This window comes from Tupaia chinensis, unplaced genomic scaffold (assembly GCF_000334495.1).
Source record: "Tupaia chinensis unplaced genomic scaffold, TupChi_1.0 Scaffold000674_2, whole genome shotgun sequence".
Classification (NCBI taxonomy): domain Eukaryota; kingdom Metazoa; phylum Chordata; class Mammalia; order Scandentia; family Tupaiidae; genus Tupaia; species Tupaia belangeri.
The window spans coordinates 2,657,162-2,670,445 of record NW_006160198.1 but is presented as its reverse complement, the minus strand read 5'-3'; the positions used below and the strand labels follow the sequence as shown (position 1 = coordinate 2,670,445).

Genomic DNA, 13,284 nt, shown 5'->3' with positions numbered 1-13,284 from the left:
TACAAAAAAGGAAAATAAAATGTGCATTATGAAAAAAACAAAAAAAAAAAACTGCATGGATTTCAAAATTTTTCGGCACCAAAGTAAACACATACCTTAAGTCTGTTTTCACAAACATTTCTGAAGTCCCCTCGTATACACATACAACATTGGCACAGACGTTTTATGAGGCAGTCTCTCCCTTTACCACATTAGGGACCTCAGTACACATAGTAACCTAATATTACCTTCTCCAGTCTGTTTGGTTAAAAAAACAAATGCTGGTAGCAACCTACTAACTGATTGACTTATGTGAGACCCCAATAATACTGCCCCCTGCAGGGTAAATAACAGTAGCCTGCAACATTTCTCAACCCATACCATCTGCCTTCTTTTTTACAAGAAATTTATTTTAATTTTATTTATTATTATTTTTTAATTTGCTATAGGGCACATGCACTCACCAGAGAGAGCGAGAAAGAAAGTGAGAAAGCAAGCCACCAGTTCCAGGACTTGAACAACAGTTGGCCATGTGTGAGTTCAGCACCTTAACCACCATGCCACCTATAGGCCCTAATCACCTGCCTTCTTAAAACATAGAGTTGACACAGCCCTTAGGGATGGGGCCAAGAATCTACATTTCTATGGAACTTCTAGGTTCTGCTGTGAGACAAGGGCTCTTAAGGTTTGTGAGGATGAATTTAGGAAGGTCCCCTCCCAGCGCTAAGAAGGAGCAAGCTGCATGTATGTGCAAAGTGAGATGGCAGCCTTTGTTCCACTGATATCCAACCCAGAATCTGCTCAGAATCACTAAATGTTAAACCCGAGAGGGACATCAGAGATCACACAATCCAATCATTATCCCCTGGAAATATATCGGAATCTTAAGAGAGGAGAGGAGGAGTGGAGGAGAGAGCAATATTTTTATTTTTAATCAAAAGAACATTGATTTAATCTAACCCCTCATTTTTCAAGAAACCTAAGGCCAGGAGAGGTGAAATCATATATCCATGGCCATGCAGCTAATTGGAGCAGAGCGAGGCTCATTTCCACCACTGCCATCATAAAGCACCAGTTCTTGTTTGCTGCAAGGACTGCAGGAAAGATAATGGCACAGGCCAAGTTTTCTTAAGGAGTTTTCTTTTCTTTCTTGTTTTTTTTTTTAATGAACAAAATTGATATGCTGGTTTCATTAATGCATCTTAGAAAAATTATTTATTTTGTACAGTCCCTTTCATACCTTATATTTCATCCCCTTTCAACTTCAGAGTAACTTATCTGGATGACCGTGTCTACTATGCTAAACACCCAGACTTTAAAAAGAAAAAACAAAAAAACTCGTAACACCTATTAAATTTAAAACAGAAAGTTCCTACAAGTTGCTTGTGAATGTTGTCCATTTCTATGTTTGCATTTTTTATATTAAAAATTGGTAGATATCATACATGATCATTATTTGTACCATCTACAAGAAGATCCCAAAACCAAACAGGTTAATTATAGCAGTGTGGTGACTTTTGTCACAGGAATACATCTAGGTACATTCACTAGTGTTTTAATAGCTTAGATTAGAAACTCTTTTTTTTTTTAAAGAATTATTTAAATTTTATTGTCATTATTTTATTTAAAATTTTTTTTTTGAAGTTGATCAGAGAGAGAGAGAAGGAAAGTGAGAAAGCAAGCTGCCAGGACCGAGACTTGAACAGTGGTCAGCCACGTGGGAGTCCAGCTGCCTTAACCACCATGCTACCTGCTAACCCCATTAGAAACTCTTGAAGAATCCTAGACTTGCTCACCCACTGTCTAATCACCCTAGGCAATGTAGGTCACAAACGCATAACTTAATATGAGTGACTTCAACCTCCTGGCTTCCTTAAAAATAAAATGGAGAAGTCGGTGAGTTTTTTTTTTTTTTTTTTTTTTAATGTATTGCAGTATATGCTTTATCCTAAAGCTTCACAATGCACATGCTCGGATTAACTCTCTAAGGCTAACTGGCTTCCCTTCAGAAGGTTGAGATTTAAATGTGAACCCTGCTCCCAACGGCTTACCAGTATACTCTAAAGAATGGTACTTCGTGTGACCTAAGCATTTTCCCATTTTCACAGGGACAAGCTTTCTTCCAAGTCAGCTATCTACTTAATGATACTGCATATGTGGACAACCCCGAGACGGTCCTCTGTGACAGTGTCAGCCCGTGCTGCACACTCTAAGCACTGTAGTGGTGATGGTAAAAACCCGAAATACTTAGGTGCCCTGGAAGCTAACCAAACCGAAAGCTGGTAAGCTTCGCCCCTCAATTAATCTCTTCTGAAGCAGATAAACTGAAGTAGAACTTCACTCTGTGGTAAGCAGAATCTGGGAAATGGTTTCAGTATTTATGTAAACCAGGCACAACTTCTTTTTCTTTTAGCTTTATAAGTATTTCACAATACTCTGGTTAGAGTGGGGTGCAATTGCTCAACAAGAAAAAGGAAAGATACTAATTTCCTTCAACCCTTTTTTTTATTTTCTGTTGCTTAAGTTCATCACAAAGCATCAGTCCATCTTTTTTTTTTCTTTTCTTTTCTTTTTTTTTTTTTACCAAACTGAGCTAAACCTGCACATTGCTAGTTAATGAAAGTGTCAAAGGGAGTCTTTTTTCCTAAGGAACCTTGGACAAAATAAAGTTCCAGCTCTCCAGAACAGAGACCCAGAATCTGTGTGTGTGCCACTGGTGGTCGGCATGGCACTTAACTTCCTGCACTTGTGTTCTCCCATCCTTTTCTTTCATTACATTTAATTTCATGACCTCTCTTTACCTTTGCTGCACATAATCAAACATACAATCTTGTGCTGTCCACTGCTAGCCCAGATTAACCTTATTTGCTACTGACAAGTACCCAAAGTGGGTTTCATAAATTTCTGCTCTTCCAAATGCACAAAACAGAAATAACGACACTCTCTCTCCTCACCCATCACAAAAAAACACATTTATAAAGAAAATCATGTTTGTAGAAACTGGCTTCAGGAGACTCCACACCACTGACCAGTGAAAGGAGCCAGAACTGTGCCTCATCCCTACCAGACTCAAAGCAGCCAGTGAGCTTTCCAGAACAGGAAAAGGAAAAGCAGACCAGAGCCCCACCACTGAGACTCAGAGTGGACAGGAATGTCAGTGTAGGCAGGATCTGAGTAGGAGTGCTGAAACTTTAGGGCACCCCTACATTATCAAATCATTTACTAAAAAGAAAAAAATGCAGGAAGGGTACATAAACAATGTTTAAGTTTCTATTTACTTACAAAGATAACTTCACCAATAGCTAAAATTCAGGTTTGGGGACACTCAGTTTAATTTTTGTCTAAACTCAAAGTAGTATTCTCTGCAAGTTTAAAAATTGGGGCATAGGGCCAGCAGGTGGCATGGATACTGAGGCGCTGGATATGACATGGCCAACTGCCCAGTTTGAGTCCTGGACCTGGTGGCTTGAAAATCATGCTGGGAATGGGTGTGTACCCCAAATCCTAAAAGGAGACTAGAGGAAAAGAGACTGGGTGTGGCCATGCCCCAGAGGGGTGATTTCTCACTCCCTACCCCCTCTCTCTGGCAAGCACACGCACTCTATAAAAACAACAATGACAACAAAAACTGGCATGAGGTGAGGTGGTAGCTCAGTGGTAATACAATACAACTATACCCACACAGGATAGGTCCTGGATTTGCATCCGGGGCCATCCCTGACTATGCTGGGCACAGGAGTATGTGCTCATTATCCAGGAGGGCTGAGACTTGGGGTAGGTTGCAGCTTGAGGACTTGTTTAGGATGTCTGTTTCTGTCTCACGTTCTCTCTCATGTCTCCCTCTATCATGGGAATTTTTTAAAAATCAAGAGCATAGAACAAGATGAATAAATTAAGTAATAAAATATAAAATGGTGGACTTTTTCTTTGGAAGATCGGAACAGGCATGATAACTTCTAGTATGGAAAACTATTTATGAAAGAATGAGCATGTTTCCTTTCCTACACTGTGGCCAGAAAACGAGCCCCCCCCACCTCCTTAACACAGAACGCCAAGCAGCCACTTCACTCTTGCCTAAAACCCAGTAGTCGCTCCCAGTGCCATAAGAATTATTCAAATTAAAACATCACCCTGCTTTTGGAAGAACTTCCATCACAAAGCAAATTAAGATAAATCTAAAGGGCAGTTTAATCTTCTCTGGATACGTTTTTACAAGATAATATATAAAGTATAAATATTGGGGCCCCAAATTTACTGGTAAAATCTTAGACAATCTCATTCTGCTTTCCACAGAAACATATCAACTTTGCCTGCATTACAGTCTCCTAACTTCAGCTCTCTGCTCCCTTATTGTAAAATATGATATATATTTTTTTTTTAGAGAGAGGTGTTTGCTATAGGGCACGTGCGCTCACCAGAAAGACAAAGAGAGACAGAGAGACAGAAAGCGAGAAATCACCCCCCAGGGGGGATGGCCATGCCGCAATCCCTTCTCCTCCATTCTCCTCTCGCGATCCTGGGCATGCACGCACAAGCGCCCAGTGTGAGTTTAAGCCACCGGGTGTGGGACTCAAACTGCGGTCGACTACATGGGAGTCCGGCGACATAGCCATTACGCTAACTGCTATAACTGTCCCAAATACGATTTTTTTTAAGAGAGAGATTTTTGCTACTAGGGCGCATGTATTCAACAAAAAGAGACACAGAAAGCGAGAAACCATCCCCTGAGGGGATGGCCATGCCACAATCACTTCTTGTTCATTCACATCTCAGGATTTTGAGCACACACACACACACACACACCCAGTATGTTTCAAGCCGCCGAATCCGGGAATTGAACTGCAGTTGACCACATGGGAGTCAAGCGCATTAACCACTATGCTGCCTGCTGGCCCTGTAAAATCCAATCTTACCTTGCTATAATAGCTGACACAGAAATCCTAGCTAGTAGTTATCTAAGAACTTACATATAAAAAATACCAGAAACAATGTTTTTGCCTAAATAGGGGGATAGGTTTAATTCTTTATTTACCTACTTTAGTTGGGTTTATAGCACTTTATCATTTTTTCACTTTCAAAGTAATTCAGTTAATCTTTAAAAATAGTGAAGTAAACAAACAAAATTTAAACCATGACAGTTGATGGAAAAGAATGTTAGAGTACTAATCACTAACAATGCTAAGCATTTACTATGTTACCAAGCTAAGTGCTTTGTATGCTTTTTTTTTTTTTTTTTAGTTAACTTAATCACAATAAGGAAGGTAGAAAGCAGAGCTTAAGAGACTTTCCCCAAGGTAACCAAGGAGGTGGCATTCTGTAAGGTGAGTATGACAACTTCTTCAGGAGCTAACTGGAAGAAAAAGGGGAACAAGAGGGCCGACGGCTGCATGGTAAGAACAAAGTTCGGAGGGGCAGCCCCATGAAGGAAGGACACTCTAGTATCTAGGACAGTCCCTGAGCACGGCAGGCACTCTTATCCACAACCTGGGCTGGCTGAGACCGGGTGTGGACTGCACACTGGGACCCTGTCGGGGTGCTGTATCTCTCTATTTTCCTTTCATTCATGGGATAAATAAACTTTGTTTAAAAAACTAGGCAGAAGAACAAGATTGCAATAAGTTTCACTGTGTTGGGGCCTTACTTGATACACTACTGCTCTAACTGAGGCTTTCAGAAAAGTTGACCTTAGCTATAAACAATACACCTAAGTCGTGGTTCCTAAAACTTCCAATAAAAGAGGGCCACCCAGGTGGAGTGGGGGTTATGGTGGCTGGATCCCACATGGCCAACATCGCAGCTTGAGTCCTGGACCCAGTGGCTTGAAAAACATGCCAGACATGAGTGCATGAGTGCCCCAAATCCCACGAGGACAGTGGAGGAGGGGGTGTCACAGTGCGGTCATCCCCCTGGGGGCACTTTCTTGCATTCTTGCTCACTCATACACTCTGTCTGTCTCCAGCAAATGCATGTGCTTTATAACAAGCTAAAATCAGTATTTTTTTTTTCTTAAAAAATCCTTCCAATAAAGAACAACCAAAACATTTCAATAAGTGGATCACAAAACAGTAACACTGACAAGTCTTTCCTTCCTTCTTCCAGGACAAACAGCACAGCATTACTGAAGGGATACCGTGAGGAAACATTTCAAGCAGCCTGCTTTGCTTTATATCCTCCCAATATAAGGCATCTTATCTCAACAAAAGGCTAACCCTTTTTAACATGGTACCTTTACATATGAATTCAAGAACCAGAAATCTCCCCCACTAGCTGTAAGGCTCTTCAGGACATAGGACCATCCCCTGCCTGGTAATCCCACGCCATAGCCCAGAGCCTGGCTAAGAGCTTTGCGCGTTGGTGAAGGAATGTACCCTGACATGTGTAAGAAACCATGGAACTGTTGCAGCTGCCTCACAGCAGTAGTTAAACACCACGTAGAGGGAGTCAGGTTTTATGTGGCCAACCAAGGTTCAAGCCCTGGCCCCAGCAGCTTGAGAAACATCCCAGGCATTGTGCATGTATGCCCAGGATCCTTACAGGAAGAAGAAATGAAGAAATGGGGATTTTGGAGGACCAGACCTCATTAGGGGTGTGTGGTCTCTATAGGTATTAGGGGTGTGTGCTCTCTGGCATTAACAAAGGTGGGAAAAAGGTTGTTTGTTGCATACTTCTCAGGTTTAAGGAGGTGGGCAGAACTGGTGAGGACTAAATGGTGGAGAAGCCTATTTTAGAAAGCAGTTGGACATCTGGGGAGAAAGACATTAACCGTATAATTTTCCTAGCTGAAACAGGATCTTCATTTTCACTAGAAATTTATATATTCTCTTGAATAGTTTTCTGACTCCATGACAGGTGGACTTCAAAATTCCTAGTTTAGACTTCAAAACACCAGGGACACCAGGCAAATTATGATTGATAGTGAGAATTATAATTCAGAAAAAAGATTGAGCCCTAATAATCTTAATTTTATTGCCTTTGGATACATGGGCTATGTGGGTATTCCTCTTTTCAAAACAGATTAATCAGAATTGCTATAAGCCTTCAAGAAGATGTGATCACGCCGGGATCGTCCTGCCTGTGGTAATGGCCACATCTGGTCAGGCAGTTGTTGCTCATTCCTGCCAGGATTCGCTTTATTAGACTTTCGATTGAAAAATGACACCTTTACTCCGATCCTCCTAATTGATTTTTAACCTTTGAGAAGTGTAAGACATGGAGTTATTTAGAAGACTAATTTCTTAAGGGGGTCATTTGAGTGGCTGGATAAAATTCTTTCTGAAAAATCACAATACTCCCACCCCTCAAGTCCAGAATGGCTTTTAAAGAAAAAAAAATCCACTCCTTAAAATGTACACCTCTTTAAAACACCAAGTTAATAAGTAAGCTATCCTAATAAAATTGAAATATTAGTTTCTCTCAGGAACTTTTTGGTTTACAGCTTACATAGTAACTACTACACCGTCGATGTATACAAAGCTATACCAAAGTAATAAAGATAAACTGTAACGGGAACTGAAGTGGAAAGTGGCTGTCTCAGTTTCCTGGGGCTGTAGTTATAAACTGCCAGAAACCAGCTGGCTTCAAACAGCAAACATGGATTCTCTCCAGTCCAGGAGACCAGAAGTCCAAAGTCAAGGTGCTCGCAGGACCACACTCCCTCTGAAAGCTGTGGGGGCGCATCCTGGCTTGCTCCTCGCCCCTGGTGACTTCCACTGTACTTGCTCGGTGGCAGCAGGATACCAATCTCTGACTCCGTCTTCACATGGCCGCCTTCTCCTACCTAATTTTTTTTTTTTTTTGAATGGAATAGGTCCAGGCTAAATGTATTTGTCTTTATTTTTTTAATTAAGAAAATTAACTTTTTGCACATTCAATCACTGTACATCATTGCAAAATGTATTTTCCCAGTGTGAATGTACTCTATGAGTCCAGTTAAAAATCCTTTTTAAAGGACACAAGTCATTTTAACAATGAAGCGGTTGGTTCACGGCTGTCCCTGCATCTTAGCTGCTCTGCACATCCAGACTGACGTGTGAAATGGTCCAGGTCCCAATAGGAGCTCAGGCCAGGGCTCTGGCTGGCCAAGGGCCAAGGATCCAAGAAACACGTGCTATGAGATTTTCTGGCATCAGCCTTAGGAGAGGTTATCCTGATGTTCCTTCAGATCCAATTTTTGACTCAATTTCTTATCAATATCATTAGTTCATTGACTTAAACTCATCTGTAGTCAAACTGACAGTTATGGGCAGGACATTTGAGTGTCCTGCAAATTTACATGTTGAAATCCTACCTCCAGTGTAATGGTATTAGGACAGGGGGCCTTTGGGAGGCAATTTAGGTCATGGAGGTAGAACCCACATGAATGGGATTAGTGCTTTTATGAAACAGATCCCAGAGAGTTCTGCAGCTCTCTTTCCAACACATGAGGACACAGCAGCTGGCAGTCTGAAACCCAAAAGAGAGGTCTCACCAGAAACTGACCATCTCAGCTTCTTGATCTGACTTGCTGCCTCCAGAACTGTGAGAAATGCATTTCTGTTGTTGACAAGCCACCCTGTCACCTTGTTAGAGCAGCCTGAACTAAGGCACCAGTCACCAAGGTCTTTGAAATACTCAGTTTTATTACATTTTCCTTAGCATTTTTCACTGAAATGCAAGATGTAATGATTTATTTGCTATTCGACTTCCCTTTGTCCATGTAAGCTTATCTTCCAGCATGGTGCTAGTAGCTAGTTGTTATTCTTTGTAGCTTGCCATTCCTCCTAGCTGAGTGTCATCAAAGACTTGAGAAGCATGTTTCCTACATGATTGCAAGTTGCTCTTTTCAACAAATTTGGTCACAAACTATTCGGTTTGGTCGTCGAATCCTAAGACTGTCCCTACCCCTTCATTTTCTTAGCTGTTTCCTCTTTGGCCATGATGGCCTATGTATGGTTGTCAGTACAGAAGTTAAAAGTTTCAAAATACTGTTACTCGCTATGGGATGTGGGGCTCGGGCCTGGGGATGATGGACAAAACTGAGGCAACTGTGATTACATTACTGTCACTACTATTTCACCTCCATTCTTCTTGTTACTGTTTTCCCTTAGGAGGAAGGATCAAGAACTGGGTAAATCTCTAGCTTTAGGCAAAAACCTTAAATCGCTAAATATTCTTCCTAAAATTAACAGTAACTGGCAAGTTTTGCAGACGGTGGCTGAGTAAGTAGAGGCGAGAAGTCGCACACTACTGTCCACTTGCCTCTCTGGACATCTGGCCAGCCTGACCCTGATGTCCCTCCTACAACACGATGTCTACTCCAGTTTCTATGGCTGACCTGGTTGGGGGAGGTTCTCTGCAATGCCATGAACCCTGGCCCCTCTTCTGTCTCTGCTGCCGAAGGCAGCCTTGCTCACTCCGTGTAAACAGCAGAGTGAGTGAGGAAGAAGGTCAAAATGAAAAACAGAAACTCACTCTCCTCATTCACTGTATTTGGCTCTGAAATGCTCAGAAATCTCTCCTCCTTGCCAAGTCCTCCCCAGCAGGACACACAGATTCTCCCACTCTATAACCACATGCCCTCCGGCAATTACTTCAAAAATTACATGGCAAATATTTGACAGAAAAAGAAGAAAAAGAAAAGGCTTTTCCCTATGCTGGATTTCAGAGTTTTATCCGGACCCTGAGGTTTACAGCTGGCCTGCATCTTAGCTGCCTCCACACATCCCAACTGGCCTTTGAAACAGTTTCCAGTTCCTGTCAGGAACTCAGAATGACTCAAATGGCCAGCCCAGCCAGGCCAGTGCTCTGAGCAGCCAAGGTTCTGAGGACAGATGTGAGGTTTTCTGACATCAGCCTTGGAGGAGTTATCTCAATCTTTCCCTGGACCCAGATTTGACTCACTTACAAGTTTGTCATTCTTTACTTGGAACTCATTTATATTTTCTGTCTGTACCATGCCTGAACTTAGATCACTGGTTTTGTTTGTTTGTTTGTTGTTTTGTTTTTCTGTCATGGGTGCTTACACTTGCTGAAGAGAGGTAGAGAGACAGAGAGGGAAAGTGAGAACTCGCCCCTCCCCCCCCCGCCCCATCCCCTCCACCCAAGTGGTGATGGCCACATGGCAATCCCTTTTCCTCCATTCTCCTCTTGGGATTTGGGGCACACACACAAATGCACGTTGCGTGATTTTCAAGTCACCAGGTCTGGGACTCAAACCTTGGTCAGCGATGTGGAAATACAGTGCCTTACCCACCACGCCACCTGCTGGCCCAAGATCACTGTTTTTATGACAGTTCTCTCTTCATCACTGAAAGATTCAAACAGAGAATAGCCTCTCTTAGAGGAGGAGTATTTCACTCCATGGTCCTCGGACCTGAGTGAGCTTCTAAATCCCCTGAAGACGTTAAACTACTACCTCCTCCCACCCTGCAGGGTTGAGTTCCCTAAGAAGCCGCCTCAGCAATTCTGATACAGGTTCTCCTGGGCCCAGACTTTAGGGAACACCCACATAAAGGCAGCATGTCTTTGAGATTCAGAGACCCTGGTGTCCCTTCTACAACAGAAGGTCTACTCCAGACTTTCTCCAGCTGATCCGAGTCTTCAGGACACTCTGGCACTGTGTCTGGGCCACTCAAACCGCAGCACCTACCTTGTCCCTTCTTCCCCAACAAAGTCTATCTTTCACTGCTTCTCCGGACAACTGACAATTTTATGGGCCAGCAGGAAAAGGTGTTTCTAGGCTCTAAAAACTGCACGCTGACTGGCCACACCCTCTAGATCCTCTTCTGCATTAGCGGATCTAAGTAATTTCCCATTCCCTGAGTTGATGCTTCTACCCACCTCTCCTTCCGATGTGAGAGGTTTTTGTGGCTCCCCACTAATTGACATGCAGAGACCTCCAGCTCTAGGTTAAGGATTCTACATACTTCACTGGGTACAAACAAATATAACCCCATTTGCTGACAGGTATCCCCTGGAAGAGGATCTTCACCCTTTCACAGTGCATAGTCATGAGACATGATCTTTCCATTCCTATTCACGCATGAAGGCAGTTCCCAATGTGCTCCTTTCACAAACTATTTCAATCCATAAACTTCAGTTTATGTGACTTCAGATTATGTGACTTTTAGTGGCAAAAATATGGGAAAGTGGCTAGCTTAATAGATCCAACGATCTTATTTTAGGCAGAAAGAGCAAAGCTCTCAATGCATTTCCTGACACCTAGCACTGCCAGGTCCTGATTGGGCTGGCAGAAATAATTACTGACATCTAACTTCACACACTGGATGAGTTTTTGAAAAATCAACATGAGCAAATGCATGTCTTAAATGCAAAAAAGAGGAGCTAAGAAAACCTGAGAAAAAAAGCAGCAACTGCCATGCCCCTATAATATGCATGAGATATCGAAACATAGAGGTTCTAGTATTCACAGATAGTAAACAATCTAGCTACTAATGAGGAATATGCCCAAACATAAGGCTAAAGAAGAGCTCAGAAGCTGGGACCAGGAGATGGCATAATGGTTATGTCATTGGACTCCCATGTAGTTGACTGCAGTTCAAGTCTCAAACACAGCAGCTTAAAACTCACGCCAGGTGTGTGTGTATGTGTGCCCAAGATCCTGAGAAGATATGGAGGAGAAGGGATTGTGGGGAGCGATTTCTCATTTTCTGTCTTTCTGTCTTTCCTTGTCTCTCATACAAGCACATGTGCCCTATAGCAAAAATCTTTCTGAAAAAAAAAAGCAGTAATTGTGTAAAATAAGTCCTAATGATTAATTTAACTTAAAAAAAATGCCAATAAATGTCACCTTATCTCTGCCTTAAGTATTCTGAAAAAAAAAGAGAAGAAGATGAAGAAGAAAAGAATGAAAAGGAAAAAAAGATTTTTTTTTACAGTGAAAGTTGAGAATAACGAAGTGAGGCACCTCTCTACAAGAGCATATGCAGCTCTTTAAATTCTTGCCTAAGATTCTAGAAACTAAAGTTTTAATACCATTTCACATTCTTGCAGAAATGCAGCTCTAAAGTAGCTTTTAAAACAAAATCACCAATGGGCAAGAACCTTCCTGTTAGGAACAGCTTACTCAATAACTACAGGAACTCACTCCCATTCCCCAGAGGTAACCTGATGCCTTAATGGATAGTGGTGCAGCTCATCCCTTCAAATACAAAGGCATTACTACTTCTCCACTCTACCCACCCACACACCCCAAGGAGATGTGGTGGATGGGAAACCATCACACTGGGCTTCTGTCCTAATGTACTATGTGTTGCAAACTGAAGAAAAGGGAGATGACAGAGATCATCTTCCTGGAAGAGGGAGACCCCGAAATTCAACTTAAAGAGAGGGGTGTGAACTTGAAGGTGGGCGGGTAGAGTTCTATGGCCTTTGTGGTAACCTAATGAAATCCTGGAGGAAAGGAAGGAAAAGCAGACTTCAAGAAGCAAGAAAGGAACTTTAGGCTGGAGAAGCTGACATAACCCTGGGCAAAGCAGAACAGGGGGAGGGGTACTTACTCCAGGTGGTTGGAAGCTATAGAGGGACCAAGAAAGTAGAGGGACCAACATAGTGTAATGGTTATGCTGTCAGACTCCCATGTAATTGACCGCGGTTCAAGATCCAGACCTGGTGGGGCTTAAACTCATGCCAGGCGTGTGTGCATGTATGTCCAAGATCCTGAAATGAGAATGGAGGAGAAGGGATTGTAGTGTGGCCATCTCCCCTGGGGTGGGGGGTGGGGAGTGATTTCTCTCTTTCTGTCTCTTTTTAATAAAATAAAAAAAAAAAGAAGAAGAAAGTAGACACTTCTACAGCCATTTACTTACTCAAGCTATTATATTTCTATAAAGAAGTATCTTCTGTCCTGAAAAGTGAGTAATAGCAAAACCCCATAACATTGCCTAATATATCATGTAGGACAGGGCCACCAGTATAATCCTTCTGTTCCGGAAGCTACAGTGGCCATGTGTGCATCGTGCCATGTTTGGGTTTTATTTCAAGCTCAATAAAGTGCCCAAGTGATATGTCTTGCCTAAACTAAATAAATGGTGCCAGACTGCTACAGGCTCAATTGCGTCCCCCAAAAGATGGATTAGAGTCCTAACATCCAAACTTGGAATATGACCTCCTTTGAAGATAGGGTCTTTACAGAAGTAACTGAGTCAAAATGGGGCCCTAATCCAGTAACTGGTATCCTTATCAAAGGGGATAATTTGGACACACAGACTGACAAGCACACAGAGCGAAGATCACGTAAAGGCGGGAGTTACACTACCCAGAGCCAAGGAAATTCCCGGGAGTGAGGAGAGATGCCTAAGAGGTCTT

General features: G+C 42.3%; 1 protein-coding gene across 9 annotated transcripts in view; it reads right to left on the bottom strand.

Moving 5' to 3' along the window:
* The window catches only part of RBMS1 (RNA binding motif single stranded interacting protein 1), a 259,130-nt gene that overhangs the window by 130,095 nt on the left and 115,751 nt on the right, over positions 1 to 13,284 (bottom strand). Inside the window, exon 1 of one of the 9 annotated variants that reach the window (XM_027776516.1) lies at positions 96 to 158. The exons of the other annotated variants lie outside the window; for them this stretch is intronic. Coding sequence (XP_027632317.1) covers positions 96 to 143 — 48 coding nt within the window. The 5' untranslated portion in view covers positions 144 to 158. Of the gene's footprint in view, positions 1 to 95; positions 159 to 13,284 lie in introns of those variants that run through there. 9 annotated transcript variants of the gene reach the window in all.